We start from the raw sequence: 16,541 nt of genomic DNA, 5'->3' as shown, positions 1-16,541 counted from the left end.
TCGAAGTCACAATTTATTGCAGTACAATTATTAACATGCAGTTCTAATTTAACCAATGAATAAAATAGGATAGCCAAATAAGTAGCTATTGTAATTTAATTTACTTTATTTGCCCTATATTTTATCAATGTTCGCAATTTAATAAATCAAAATTGTCAAATGCTCACGCTAGTTCCAAAATTTAGGAATAATCTCTTCTAATTAACATGGCATTTTTAAAAATTTGAATTTAAAATTACCCATCATGCCTCGCAAGGTTCATCCGGTAACTAAAATTAAAAATTTTCTAACTCTTTTTATATTGTAATAATACAATTTTGCAAAATTAATTTTAACAATTATTTAATTCAATTTTTTAGCGTTGGCTGATAATATTTTCAAAAATCGATAGGTAAAGAGTCAAGAATATTTCCAGAAGGTTAAGATGAGTGCCAATCAGAAGAGAGTAATTTGACTCGGCTCGTTTTCATTGGAAGAACTATAGAATATTCTAGACGCTCCTTTTCGTCATCGTATATAATCGGCCATAACTGAAATTTCACCGATTTGGTTTTATAGTTTTGTAGCGTCCACATCAGTAATAGTAAATTTCAAGTTTTGTCTGCAATAATCTAAAAAAATCCTAAAAGTAAGTATATTTTTTCATTAAAACGATCCAGAAACCTTTTAACAGTGATAATTCTGTTGTTTGAGTAATTTTCTTTGTCAAAAATCTAATAAAGAGATTGTCACGTGGTGATTTCTGGAATTTCATATAAAATTGTGTAAAATTATACTCTTTTATATAAAAGTAAAGGTAAATTAAGTCGTTTTAGGTAATATTTCATTATATTTGGGAACGTGGAGATAATTTTTTACTAAATTAGTGTTCTTTTTTTTATAGATGGCCAAAGCTCCTGCAGTAGGTATCGATCTCGGCACAACATACTCCTGTGTAGGAGTTTTTCAACATGGAAAAGTGGAAATCATCGCAAACGATCAAGGAAATCGTACAACACCGTCATACGTTGCATTTACCGATACAGAACGTCTCATTGGAGATGCCGCTAAAAACCAAGTTGCTATGAACCCAAATAATACTATTTTTGGTAAGTTGCAATTATCGATTTCTCACAAGATTTTTATAAAAATATCCTTGCCTTTGTACCAAGGTTAAACCATCTATAATAACTGATATGAAAGTATGCTGTTCAGCGCGTGGCTTTCGAGTAAACCGTGACGTCATTCATGACTTGGAAAAAACCAATAACTTATGAGCAATATTCTGCAAGGTTTCATTCATTATTTGATCAAGTTTTTGCTTTGAAAGGAATTGAGTTGATTTGAATTTGATGGTCACCCTTGTATTTATTCATGATTCAATTGTATTTAGGTATCTTCATATAAGGCATCACTTCAATGCCTGCCGATTTTAAATAATTACGATTTTAGTAATATTATGTTCCAAAATGAAAAGGAAAGATATCTTTATGCTTATGGAGGTTTCTATTTTTTCATAAATGTATTGAATTGATGTAAAGAGTATATATCAATAATAAAGTTTGTACAAAACAGCAGAGGTAAAGATATTGATCTTTTTAGTAACAGATTTAATTATACTTGCAAACATTTTTCTTATATTTCATTAAAATACTGAGTAAAATTGTTTAAAAGAATTTCCCAATGGTAGGTATTTATTAATTTAAAGTTGAAGGTTATTGATTCATACTTTGTTGATTAAATATTGGTGTTAATTAAACTTCAACAGATGTGTTTTAAGGCTATATTTTTCTATCATACTTCGTTGTTTATACTATGATGAAACCTAATTTTATATGCCAGAACTAGAGTCTATGAAAGTTGTGATTACTTTATAATCTGAAAGCAAAACTTCTTTATTATTTAATGCCAAGCTTAATTTTGAAGGTTTCTTATGTTTTGTATTACTTGTTTCAGATGCTAAGCGTTTGATTGGTAGACGTTTTGATGACCCAGCTGTTCAAAATGACATGAAACACTGGCCCTTCGAAGTTATCAATGACAATGGCAAACCAAAGATTCAAGTCAACTACAAAGGAGAAAATAAGAGCTTCTTCCCAGAAGAAATTAGTTCAATGGTCTTGACTAAAATGAAGGAAACAGCAGAAGCATATTTAGGCAAAACCGTAACAAATGCTGTAGTCACTGTTCCAGCCTATTTCAATGATTCCCAACGTCAAGCAACCAAGGATGCTGGAACCATTTCTGGACTTCACGTTCTTCGTATCATCAACGAACCAACAGCCGCTGCAATTGCTTACGGTCTCGACAAGAAGGGAGTCGGGGAGAGAAACGTTCTCATTTTTGATTTGGGTGGGGGTACTTTTGATGTATCCATCTTGACTATCGAAGATGGTATCTTTGAAGTGAAGAGTACGGCAGGTGACACCCATTTGGGCGGTGAAGACTTTGATAACCGTATGGTCAACCACTTCGTTCAAGAATTCAAGCGCAAGTACAAAAAAGATCTTACAACTAATAAGAGGGCTTTGAGAAGATTGAGGACGGCTTGTGAAAGGGCTAAGCGTACCCTATCTTCATCCACTCAAGCTAGCATTGAAATCGATTCCTTATTTGAAGGTATCGATTTCTACACATCCATCACTAGAGCTCGTTTTGAAGAATTGAATGCTGACTTGTTCCGTTCCACCATGGAACCTGTAGAAAAAGCCTTGAGAGACGCCAAGATGGATAAAGCCCAAATTCACGACATCGTCCTTGTCGGTGGTTCCACCCGTATCCCTAAAGTTCAAAAGCTGCTTCAAGATTTCTTCAATGGCAAAGAGCTCAACAAATCAATCAATCCAGATGAAGCTGTAGCATACGGAGCCGCTGTACAAGCTGCCATCTTACATGGTGACAAGTCCGAAGAAGTTCAAGATCTGCTTTTACTCGACGTCACACCTTTATCTTTGGGTATTGAAACTGCTGGTGGTGTAATGACCCCATTAATCAAAAGAAACACCACAATCCCAACCAAACAAACTCAAACATTTACAACTTACTCCGACAATCAACCCGGTGTACTTATTCAAGTTTATGAGGGCGAACGTGCCATGACTAAAGACAACAACCTCTTGGGTAAATTTGAACTTACCGGCATTCCGCCAGCACCCCGGGGAGTTCCTCAAATCGAAGTCACCTTCGACATCGATGCGAATGGTATCCTGAATGTAAGCGCCATTGAAAAATCGACCAATAAAGAGAATAAGATCACCATCACCAATGATAAAGGTCGATTGAGCAAGGAAGATATTGAAAGAATGGTTAATGAAGCTGAGAAGTATAGAAGTGAAGACGAAACCCAAAGACACACTATCGCCGCCAAAAATGCTTTGGAATCCTACTGTTTCAACATCAAGAGTACAATTGAAGACGAGAAATTGAAAGACAAAATGAGTGATTCTGATAAACAAACTGTTTTGGAAAAATGTAATGAAGTAATTGCTTGGCTAGATGCTAATCAATTGGCTCAGAAAGAAGAATATGAACATAAACAAAAAGAGCTTGAAGGTGTCTGCAATCCAATTATCACTAAGTTGTATCAAGGAGCTGGTGGTGGTCCCCCACCAAATTTTGCAGCTGGGGGAGCCGCCCCTGGAGCCGGAGCAGCTCCTGGTGCAGGAGGTGCTGGACCAACCATCGAAGAAGTTGATTAAATCAAATAATAAAAAAAAGAGGGTTGTAAAAGTCGTTCATTCCGGTTTGTTTACAGTATTATTGCAGCCAATTTGTAGTTTCTTACTGTGAAGCAAAACGTGATTGTTTTGCTTCTTGAAGTATTGTTTGTTATCGGGTTTTCACTTTTTAACTACAGTTCAGTTGTTAGTTTATGCCTTTGGTAAAAATAAATTTCTTGTTTTTATTTACAACCATTGAAAACAATAAATCAAATCCATTCATTCTTTTGAGTTTTAGTTATGTCTTTTTTACTGCATATTTCAAAACATTAGAAATTATAAAAATTTAATGCTTTATAAGTAAAAGGTTGACTGTAATGTAACACCTCATTTTCAACAGAAGTTTTTATATTGTTTATAAGTGTTTATATAATGAGTTTCAGTTTTAGTGTAATGAAATTGCCTGAAATTTAAAAGATGTTGAATTTCCTATGAAGTTTATAATATGTATAAACCCATATTTTTTGTTGATACAAAATAGTGTTATATTGCCTAATTTGTGTATATATATTGAGGGTGTAATTCAAAAATAGAAACAGAATGTTGAGTAGAGGTAAGTTTCTCTTATTTACTCTTCAATTTCACAGTCTTTTTATTGAAGTATGTGCATAATGTTATGCTTGAACGGTAATGAATTGGTAAAATTTTATAGTTAAACACATTAGAAAAGTGTATTTGGTTTGGTATGTTTTGTTACTTTGTTTCCTCAACCGTAGAAATAAAAGTACTTGTAGTAATCTGTACGTCAATTATCATCTGGCAGTTTGTTAATAATAAGATTTATGTAGTTCTGTATAGATGTCGCCTGAATGCAACCTGTCAGTGTGGTGTTGTCTGTTGTGAAAATGGTTATGTTGTTCTGTTTTTAGGTTGTTGGTGGATAGTACTACATGCGGACTTGTTGACGTAGGAGTTCGTTAATTTCTAATCGGCAACTTGCTTTTTAGTTCTGGTAGTTTTAAAATGCGAACCGGAACAACGTGTGTGTTAAAAACATGGTAGCGTGATAGTGCTAATTAAATGTACTCAAAAAAGGATTACATTAATTTAACCATGAAATTTGGAATCCCATACCTAGGTAAGATGAACTCATTCTGTTTGCATACATTGAGGAAGTTGGGTGACACCTGTTTCAAAAATTGCGGTATATTAGTCAACGTATTTTACGTTGTTTTTAAATGTATATACGTTTTGTGTATCAAATTTTTATAACACAATTTCCTTTTATTAATTCAACGTAGATACTGACTACTTAACGTAAATTGTTACCTACTATAGAAGGTAATCATAAGTAAATACATTACAAATTGCACATTTAAAACAGTCTGTTTAGCAATACGTATAGCTTTACGTTAGTTACCCATGTTTTGTAAAACATTTGTTTACGTTTATTGTTATAATGGGTAGTGCAACTTCAACATTATCTTATGATTAGCTATTCCTTTAGTCACTTATCAGACAGCAATTAAATGTTTCCTTAAAGAAAATGATAATTTATACCAAGGGGAATGCGTTTTTACACCTATGTTTATTTATACTACTATCATGAGCGAAGGAGTTGAAAATGTTATTAATCTTATCACCCTACTAAAACAATATGCATATTATTGATATTCCATTGCCACTACTAAGCAAGATGGATTGTTTAATTAATAAATTCTTGATTAATAAAATTATCTGCTGTACCTACGTACATGTTTTAAATATTGTAGGTGTATTATAATAATAATTATTATTGATAATTTAGAATTGTTATGCTTAACAGAATAAGTAGTATTAGTTGTTTAAAACTTTAAACTGTTCAATTAATTTTATGCTACACAATAATATGTAACTAGTAATAAGAGGTAATAAACTACGATTAGCTTACGATAGTACCCATTTTATAAACTTTTTGATTTGTTCAACAGGGTAACTAGATATAATTAATATTTTAGTTTTTAAGTATCTACTTAAGTGTTTTAAACCTTAACTATGTAATTTTGAGCATTTCCGTTCATATTTTAAATACCGTAGTGGCTGGAGAGTTGTTAACGGCTCTTAATGAAAAAACCGGGAAAATGCCTGTGACGTCATATAATGACCCTGATAGGTGGTTATGTATTAGTACTGGCCCAGTGCTTTCTTCTTAACTTGTTTATTGTTTACTAATTTCTTTTTGGTGGATACGTTTAGAATCATAAGATAAGAAAGAACACTTAGTAGGTACTTCGTTAGTGTTGTCGTTTCGATTTCCAACCTCAGGTTCCCCTTTTTGGCAGCATTGTAATATTGGAATACTTCATGAGGGGAGTTTAGGTTGCCCTAATTCATCAAATTATATAATTAAAAATTTAATCAAGGAACACATATAGCGTCATGATCAAAAGATATTTTTCTGTAGTGACACAAAATTCTCAGGCGTCTCAGCAAGTCGACAATGTGCTGAGGTGGAAAATGCCATTATATGACGTTACGGACTTTTTTTGTTGTTTTTCCTTGAAGACGGGAAATCTTCAAAAGACACCCCCTGATGGTAGGGGGAGTAGTGTCGGATTTGCCGAAGCTCCTACCAACTATGGTAAACCCCCTCCTCGAGTAGGGAGATCAACCCGGAGATTTTACATCCCAGGAAAGGTTCTGTGGGAATGGATACGGAAGGGGAAGGAGATTGAGTGTGGGCGAGGGGTGATTTGTGGGAGAAAGGTGATAAAGAGAGAGACTCAGTGGCCCACCTGGGGCATTCGCGATAAAAAATTAAACACGTTATGGGCTTTTCCCAGCTCATTATCAAGAGCCGTTAATGGCTCTCTAGCAACAACCTTTAAATTTAAATATTCATAAAATATAACATAAAACGAACCAAGGCAATCGTAATATTTGAACATTCTGTATACATATAACATGAAGCCCCCTTGCATGAATACAAATTTGCATGACAATGACAGTGTGCGGAAACAATAAGAAACGTTAGTTTCCTCTTTTATCCTTCTTTCAAGAAATCGTCAAATGGTTGTTCTATGTTCTTGAAAGAGTTACCAACGGATTTGAGGTCATTTGTTTTGTTCAAATAACAAAAACAACCAGCACATTTATTAATGTCGAAATTACACTTATGCCATTTACAGCAACACTTATATTTCATAATAGAAGACCTGAATTGGTCTTGGTTTATAAATGACAAAATCTCCTCGTAACCTACGCCTAAAATAAAAATTAAGACTGGACCATTTTTTTTTGTGGCTTTGTCAACAATAAATTACTTATCAAATAATATGTATACGCAATACAGGAACTAAACTAATCAATTAATTAATATATTTCGCAACGCGGCTGTATTTGACGCTAAAATAAACATGTTACAATTAACTTTTAAACATTTGTCTTGTAAATTTTCAAAAATTGCTGGTTAAAGTGTCTGTTCACTTTTACGTTTATGCTTTCTATTTACGAATAAAATTAGTAACGATAATTTTATTCAATGATGAAGCAACTTTAATTTACTTTTGGTAATAAAATCAGTAAATAGAATAGAATGGGGTATCATTGAAAACGTTCTTCGATTTCCGTTAGAAAGGTGTACTTTTTGCAGAAATTCCTTCAGAACTGTCTACTGTATTTAATAGGTGGGGGGGGGTCAAGATTTTGTGACGTATTTTAGGTATTTGGACTACCTAAAAATTCGAAAAACACGTTTGGAATATTGTATTAATTTTCGAGAAATTTTGTCGAAATAATCAATGTCTGCGGAAACCTATCGTCTACGATCTGACATAATCTTTTGATAAATAGTTTTATTTTTGCTTTATTAAAATTGAGGCAAAAACCAAATACTTACAATTAAACCTTGAATTATTTTAAAAATAGATTTTTAAAAAGTGCAGCGTGAATAACTCGAGGTGAAAAGCAGCATAATAAAATACTAAATAATAAATTAGTTTTCATTTTATATGAATAAGTCAGCAGATACAAGTTTCTTAAGTTTATTATTATCTTTTAAATTATTAATATAGTTTTGATTATCTTAAAAAGCGTTTAACTTTCTCCATTTATACGCCCGATTATCTTTTTAATAACATTTAACGGTATATCTGTCGTAGTCAATGTGTAAGATTTGACATATTAAAGTACGACTAAGTAATAAAGTTTTTATTTCGCGGTTAACAAAATGTTTAGCCGGATTGTCAAATATGTATTGTATATGGTATAAGGGTAGTTGACATACAGTTTAAAACAAATATTTTTCAACTTTGCTATGTTGTGATGTAAAGTTCTTTGATTAGTACACCACATACAACTGCTTTCCAATTAGGGCTAAAATGATACTTAACGTATGTGCATACATAATTATTAATTAATTAACGAATATTAAGTTCTTGGCTAGTAATTTAGCAAAACTGCCACGCGTAAATAGGATGAAGAGCAGAGGATCGTGGTGGAACCCCTGAGGAACGCCCCAGATCAAACAGAAGGCAACAAATATGTCTCAATGAAGGCAGTTGATATAAAGTCGTGGTATATATATATGTGTGTTCTTTGGTAACTTACATAAGCTTTGTCATGGATTTAATTTGGCAATCAGATACATACTTTCGTAAGGCCCTTGCTGAATATATTTAAACTCGTAGAATTTTACATGCATATGCCAATTAGAAATCTTCTCTCACTATTACCTAACTTAAGACCAAGCTACATATCACTTCATACGTGTCAATCAGGGAGTCCCCTCTCACCATTACCTAACGTAATCACAAAATCTCACCATACGTCAAAATATTCGTGATTATAACTTCCGATTAAAAGACATTATCCTGATTATCGAAAATAGGCCTTAAATACAGTCACACCCTTTTAGTAGCATATTATTCCAATTTTTCTCGTTAGTGGAGAAGTAGAAGTTCTACGGTACTTATGTCGTTTCTGTTTTTAATACCAAATTGCTGTTATGATATTAAAAAGAGAAAATGATTCAATTTTTAACTTTAAAAATACAAATGGCGTGCTATACAATTCATAATATGAGTAATTAAATTGAATAAGTCGTTGCATAGTTTTCTTATTGGCCTAGTCGTATTACAAAATGCCAGATTTGTCAGATTGTCTACAACATATCAATTATAAATTGCCTATAAGCAATACAAAGGTTATTTCTTTTTTTGGAAGTATTCGTTCAAGTAAGACTTTTGCAATAGCACATGAATAATTATTTCGCAGTTTTTGCGCAAATTGTTTTTACCAAATAGTCTTTGCTCATAATCCATGAAATGACCTGTTTAAAAAATGTACAAATTGGAGATATATGAAGCAACATCACCTCAATGTTTAGGAAATCGAATTATTTTTATTTGGTTACAAATTAATTATCTAGGTATATATTAATTGCCTATTGACGATTTGTATAATTGCAAAATAAACATTACGTTGTAGAAAAGCTAATTAACGGTTTAAAAGTAAACACTAAAATAGATAATGAAAAGAAATACCTATAAAAAGGGTTATGTGCTGAGGTGGANCTAGCAAGAGTGGTCCGTAAGTGGATAAGTACCATCTTGTGGTGGTTTGAGAGACACTTTTAATCCGATTGTTATGCACTTAATTGAGGTTCCATAAAATAATGGAGTACGGTTAAAATAAGGTCTAAATCTAAAAGTGTGAGTTTTTAAGGAACACAATGCCATCTGTGGAGAAACACTTAGTTGTAGTGTGAATGGGATATTTTTACAGTAGAAGCTCGTATGTTTCACTTAATTAACTGTGGCACAAACAGTAAAAATTAAACTAAAAAGCGATATACTTGAAAGTAATTTATGTCAAACGGTTAATTGGTTGGAATTCATTATATACACAAGTACATACTAATTTATAAACTTCAACAAATTTTTATTACACTTAACAATATTGTTTCGTAGTTGCAGTATAATTTCTAAAGGAGTCAACGTTTGTCGAAATACGATTGTAAAGTGTCATAAAAATATAGTGAATTTTATAAATTTATGTTTATTATCAAAAATTATTTTATTTATGTGAATGGTATAAAAACGTTTTATATTATATTAGTTAATTCCTTAACATCAATTTGTCTGGTGCTCTTTATAGACTTAAAACATGAACATTATTTTTTGGCTATTCAGTTTCTTTATAAGTTGAAGAATTTTTGTTGTTTTAATTAGTAACAGTGAAAACAATTCACCAAAAAAAGTGCACAAATGTGTCACATAATCTAATAAATGCATCTCATGATTTCTATACGTATAGTGTAACATAGTCATCAAAATCTACTTAGATACTTACGAGGGCGGTTCAATAAGTACCCGTGTTTGAAGATAGAGGACGTTCCTGAGGGAAATTGGTGTTGTCATCGTGTGCTGCCATCTATCAAACCACGCCAAAACGAATTTCAGACTGATTGATAGATTAGTTTGGATTTGGCAGCCATTCGACTGAGACGTGTTTCGTTATTTTCGCTAAGATGGAGAAAGAGCAGTATCGTTCGGTAACTCGCTTTTTGTTTTTGGATGGGAAAAAATGCGAGGAGATGAAAACAAAGTTGGATACTGTATATGGAGGCATTTCGCCATCTACGACCACAGTTAGATATTGCTTCGACGAATTTAAACGTGGGCAAAGATCCGTTTTTGATAGGAGCGACCAGGAAGCCTGGCAAACGTTGTTACCGAGGAAATCATTTTACGGATTTTTTAGGAAAAGGAAGAACTATCACTGGACAATACTACAGTGAGTTATTGGACCGCTTCGACAAAAAATTGAAGGAGACACGGACGCATTTGACGAAAAAGAGGGTGCGTTTTCAACACGATAACGCATCGGCACATTTATCAGGAGTTGTTGCCGCCAAAATGTACGAATTACGTTATGAATTTGCTGCCGCACACCCCGTACTCACTCGATTTGACTCCCTGCGACTTCACCTTGTTCCTTACCATAAAGAAATGACTAGCGAGAAATAAATTTAGCTCAAACGAGGAAATCATCGCCGAGACAAGGGGGATTTTGGAGAGTTCGACAAATCTTATTTTTTGGAGGGGTAAAAAAAATGGCAGGGTCGTTGGGAGAAGTGTATCTTTCTGAAAGGGGACTATGTTGAAGCCCCAGCATTTGCCTAACTGATCCAAGGAAACCACAGAAAAACTTGGACCAAGGCAGACGGACCCGGAATCGAACCGGCGTCCTCCCGAATGCTAAGCAATGGTCTAAACCTCTAGGTCATGCCGCTCGGTTTTGGTAAAAGGAGAGAGAGAAAGAGGCTTGCCCCAGTTTACCGCAACAATCATTTAGCGAATACAATTTTCGCGCTTCCATGGGCATTATCAATGCGAGGCTATAGTGTCCACAAAAAAAGATGGGCGATCCACGTGTCTACCATACAAGAGTCCCCTCAATGAAGTTTATTGTGGTACCTGCATTGGGGGAGTCTATCTGTTTCCATTTATTTAATTCATTTCTGTACTGAGTGAACACTTATTTCACCCATCTCAAAATGGGCATCATCAGCGCGAGGCTATGGTGCCCTAATAAGAGATGAAACACGTGTCTGTCTATAGAGATGTTGAGTTCATTGCGGTACATTGATGGAGTCTCTGTTTCATTTCTTGTATTAACCAACTTGTAATAATTATTTTCTTATTTAACTACGTAACTATATTAATTGTAATCTTATTGTTAGTATTTGTTATGTTTAAAATAATTTGTTTGTTCTTTTGTATTAAATATTCCCAGATAATATTGTATTATTAAATTTTGTCATTACTAAGTTCCTGTAAAAAGTTCTCACGCTATTGTTATAAACTTCTTTCTACTTTTTTGCATTTTTCTTCATGGTTTTTCTTCATGCATATACCAATATGAAGTCGCCTTTATTCTTATTAATAAGACTCTTTCTTTACCTGAAAAATTGGTCTCTGACTCATTCATAGAGGCACCAAGAGCATTATAAGAAATCGGTGTCGTAAGCCCATTCAAAAACCAACGTGGGTACGGTGACCTTTGGTAAACTGACTATACGAACAATACTTCGTATATGACTAGACACTTTCAGGTTTAGTCACCAATAGAATTATAAATTTATATGTGAAATTACAGTATAATCAAAAGCTAAAATAAATAAAGAACAAAATTGTAACACATAATTACTTTTAATAAAACAAACTAAAACTTAATTGAAAAGATTACAACTCTGTTTCACCTCACAGAGGCATTTTCAGAAGCTGAGGGGTATATAAAATTGATTATAGGTGCAGTATTAAGTGTAATTTAACGTCTAAGATATTTATTTTTTTACCTATTTAATGTATACAATTTTAACGTTATCTTTTATATCAAAATTGTTTGATTTCTATTACATGGATTGTGAAGGTACAGTTTTGATTATTGTTTTAATATGTTCATTTTTTCTGTATTTCAATGCTCTTCCTGCCTGTCCTATGTATAAACGATTTACAATCGTTATTACTGTTTAATTTATATACAACAAGCTCTTATTTCTTACATTCTCTCTTTTTTTGTATTCACATAATATATAGCAACATTAAATTTCCTAAAAATTTACAGTTATGATGCATTTATGCCCGTTGATTGCATTCACTATACGTAAATAAATAAACGTTTATAAAATGTTATGCAATCTTAAAACCGCTTCAAAATGATTACTGGAATGATCCACTTAAAAAGAAACTGCTTACCTATGTATGTACCTAGTTAAACCGTTAAATTTAATTATTTTGCTGGAATTGTATTCATTAACTTTATTACTATTTTCTGTCTGCATACCAACTAAATAAAGTAATAAGATCTAATAAGACTGTGAGATATAACAGGAAACTGGATTTAAAAGCCACAGCTTGGTATGTAGTATATAAATTTCTAATATTACACCAATAAATAAAATAATCAGAAATGCAATGATTTGTAAGTCTTATACGAAGAGTGAAATTTAATTAACTTTTAAAGCAAAGAAAAACAACATTTCCGTAAGTGTTTCTTGTTAACTACAAGATTATGAAACCTTCTATAATCCACTCTTCGAATAAATACATGGAAATAGTAAAATTTTATTTTGGTCCACAATCATTGACCTCTTATCTTTTGAAAAATTTATTCTAAAAGGTGAGGAATGAAACATCATAAAAAAAGTATTGTGATATATGAAGATGCGTATAATAATAAAAATCATTTATGAATGTTGCCATTAAGGCATGCAAAAAGGTAAAAAAAAGGTGTAACTTTCGTCGGGAATGGAACCCCGAACCAGTAGGTAGGGCAATTGCAAATTGCACGTAGATACCTTCTTAAAGCTCTTCAAACAAATGAAATACTACAATTACTAGTAAATATCGGTAGATGGCAACATACGTCCAATGACTTAATATGATATCAACTTTCAAAGTGATAATAGTATTTTCATGCACATTTTTAGTCATAAATTAAAGAGTATATGCTCAGCTAAGCAACTGTGGTATACTAATTTACCATAAGGGGCCATTTTTGTTATAGATTCGTACAAATATAATACCTACCATGTATTTTGTGATGTATGTAGTTTATATTTTGTTTCTATTTCAGGTTTAACTCTATTAAGTCTAGCAACATGTGACACAAGTGCAGAACAAAATTATGGCCCTTCAAACCGACCGGAAGCTTTTTTTAATGGTTCATCCTACATTAGGTTACAAACGACGGTTTCTCTAAAGAAAACGATAGGCCTTAGCTTTAGGACATGTATAGGTACGCTTTTTATTCATAAACATAATTAAATATCTAAAATTTTTATTTATGCTAATTTTATTATTTTATTCTTAAGGTGGGGGATTATTTTCACAAAAATACAACGATAATGTCATTGAAGTTAGTGTGAAATCTACTGGTGTGTTTTTTGAGGGCACCACTCAAGGGAATAGCTATGAAACACTAGTCAGTGGGAATTTTTTAAACAACAAATGGCACACTGTTAAATTAAAATATGCTTTGGGTAATTTGACGATAAGTGTAGACGAGGACAATACAAAGGTGAGAAACACTATTTTATTTATTTTTAGCGTTTATTTGCGACTTAGGGTTCAAGACAACCTATAATTGTCGAAATTACCTACACAGCACGACATAGCGTTAATTATCTATTTCCGATACTACATTTTTGTATTTAAATTTTCTTCATGAATTATTGTTAAACGGTTAAGAAAATTCTGGAAATGGCTCAAATAGTTATCATCATTTTTATCAAATGATAACTTAGCATGCATTTTAATTTATAGCAATTTCAGTTAACTTTATGAAAAGATTAATAATGAATAAGTTTTTCCACCTTTTTAAAATAATTGTTTATTATTATTCGTCAAAAGAAGCTGTATCCTATATTCACATTATGTACATTTAAGCTATATAATTATCCAATAGACAGAGCATTAACCCTTCTCNACCATTATATATATATATTGAATATCTAAAGGTTTTTTTATACCTTGGTAGAAAAGTAGTAGCCGGGAAAGAAGATGGAGGGGGTTATATATTTTTTATGGAATGCATTACCATTGTCAGGTATATTTATAGCACAAATCTAAATTGCTTAATACCAATTAGGAAGTACTGTTTGCGTATGTGGCAGGCTTGCAGGTATATATACATCATGCATGTATTAAATTAAAAGTCTCGACATTATAATACGATGCAGGATTACTGATTGCACGACTGATGCATGCGTGACTAAAATACGTCATGTGTCTAAAAATATGGACAACACTTCTACAACTTTTAAATATTATCTACCTGCTGACATACGATTTAAAAAATAACTATAAAAATAAAAAACTACCTCTTTGTTTTAATTGCAGTGTAAATGATTACAATTTCCGGTATAATATTCGGCGGATGTATAAATTCCAACGGTAACATTGTGCAAAAAATGCGAGATGCTATTAGCCTTTTTATTACATCTTATTATTTATTGTAACATATTGTAAATCTATCTTTATTTATGTTGTAGCTAATAGCAAATAGTTCCTATCAGAGCGAGTTATTGACAAGTCCTGGGCTATACTACGAAGGGGCTATATTAATAGTAGGCAATCACTTCAATGGTTGCATTCTAGAAGGACCGTCGATAACATTTCATGATTCCGTATCACAACCACACTATGTACAGTTTGGTACTTGTCCTATACCGTATAACAGTTGTAAGTGTACATTTTTAAAATATAATTATTATTTTTCTCGCCCTATCCCCCCCCCCTACACACCTCCGGAATCCACCACTGGATGTTTTTCAATATTTCGTATTTTGAAAGTAGTTACACTGATAGTAAGGATTGCTCTCTCTTTAATGTAATACTTAAATTAATGGGTGTAATGCTTATTTAGTACCAATGTAAGTATGTAATAACTAGTTTCTGGTAACTTAACAAGTTTGATGCAATCTTATCTAAGAATAATGGAGGTGGAGATTGCGCAGACTCGCTAATGTTAGTTGGATAGTAAATGATACGGTTGGCAAAAGGGACTTTCAGTACTTTACCCTAAAAATAATTTGAGTAGTTGTCTGACATGTCTTGATTATTTCAGGTGTTCCTAGGGAAGATATGAAACTTGGCAGATCATTTGATCAGTGTAATAACGAACCTTGCCTTAGGCAGGGAAAATGTATAAGTAAACCTGGCTCTTATTCTTGCGTTTGTCATGCAAGATACACTGGAAAAAATTGTGAGATAGATTTAGGCAACCCCTGTGAAAAAACACCACCTGTTTGTAATAACGGAGGAAAATGCGAAAATGACAACCTTGGAAATTACGTTTGTAAATGCTTGCCAGGATTTTCTGGTAAGTAACACTTCTCCATTACATTACAACAGTTTATTTAAGAGAGTCTTCCAAATCAATTTTTAGTTGACGTTTGGTGTACACAAGTGTATAGCATGAATGACAACACAATAAAGAAAAAAATAAATAAAGAAGCTATTATTTCCTCCATAAAATATAAAAGTTGAAAATTTTACCTTAGTTTTACTTACATCGCTTGAACATTTCCCGTAATTTTAACGAGATACCTATAAATAACTTTTACTTTTGGAATTTTTAAAATCTTTGAGTTGCCTGTAAAAAATTGTAACAATCCATAAAGAGGGTTTTTAATATCTCAAAAGCAAACAACTATTCACGTAGCATCAACAAAAAGAAATTAGCTGGAAAAAATTAATTTCTATTAAAAGTGTAATAATTGTTTATTATTCAGGTAAACACTGCGACATTGAAGAATCAACCCATCCGCTCTGCGCTTACGTGACGTGTTTAAATGAAGGCACTTGTCATGTGCCACCTGGATCGAATCGGGCCGAATGCGTTTGTCCTTCCGGATTTACCGGAACCAAGTGCGAAAATAACATAAACGACTGTTCACCAAACCCATGTCAGAATAATGGCAAGTGTGTCGATGGTAAGAACAACTTTACATGCGACTGCAGTTACACAGGATACGAAGGACCTTTGTGCGAAAATAACGTCAATGAATGTCGTAACAACCCATGTTTGAACCATGGTACTTGCTTTGATACATACGGGAGCTACATTTGTCAGTGTCTTGAAGGATTCGATGGAAAAAACTGTCAAAATGTAAGTTTACATGGAGCTATTTAATTTTAGTTAGCATTACATCTTTCTGAAAAAAACTGAACATGGAAAAGAGACTAGCAAGAGTGGTCCGTAAGTGGATAAGTACCATCTTGTGGTGGTTTGAGAGACACTTTTAATCCGATTGTTATGCACTTAATTGAGGTTCCATAAAATAATGGAGTACGGTTAAAATAAGGTCTAAATCTAAAAGTGTGAGTTTTTAAGGAACACAATGCCATCTGTGGAGAA

General features: G+C 32.8%; 2 protein-coding genes across 3 annotated transcripts in view; both read left to right on the top strand.

Moving 5' to 3' along the window:
• The first annotated feature begins 516 nt into the window (after positions 1-516).
• LOC108740263 (heat shock 70 kDa protein cognate 4) lies at positions 517-3,921 on the top strand. Its single transcript, XM_018474520.1, has 3 exons — positions 517-628; positions 884-1,088; positions 1,936-3,921. The coding sequence occupies exons 2-3, from the start codon at positions 884-886 to the stop codon at positions 3,675-3,677; spliced, it is 1,947 nt and encodes a 648-aa protein (XP_018330022.1). The 5' UTR covers positions 517-628; the 3' UTR covers positions 3,678-3,921.
• A 104-nt stretch (positions 3,922-4,025) lies between these two features.
• LOC108740258 (protein crumbs) overlaps positions 4,026-16,541 on the top strand; it is a 28,425-nt gene continuing 15,909 nt past the window's right edge. For both annotated transcript variants that reach the window (XM_025979713.1, XM_025979712.1), the window contains exons 1-6: positions 4,026-4,776; positions 13,257-13,418; positions 13,495-13,700; positions 14,674-14,863; positions 15,249-15,503; positions 15,916-16,292. In XM_025979713.1, the coding sequence (XP_025835498.1) occupies positions 4,719-4,776; positions 13,257-13,418; positions 13,495-13,700; positions 14,674-14,863; positions 15,249-15,503; positions 15,916-16,292 (1,248 nt within the window). In that variant the 5' untranslated portion in view covers positions 4,026-4,718. The remainder of the gene's footprint in view (positions 4,777-13,256; positions 13,419-13,494; positions 13,701-14,673; positions 14,864-15,248; positions 15,504-15,915; positions 16,293-16,541) is intronic.

The sequence above is a fragment of the Agrilus planipennis genome, unplaced genomic scaffold, assembly GCF_000699045.2.
Source record: "Agrilus planipennis isolate EAB-ADULT unplaced genomic scaffold, Apla_2.0 scaffold291, whole genome shotgun sequence".
NCBI lineage: Eukaryota > Metazoa > Arthropoda > Insecta > Coleoptera > Buprestidae > Agrilus > Agrilus planipennis.
This window is presented reverse-complemented; position numbering and strand designations above follow the sequence as displayed.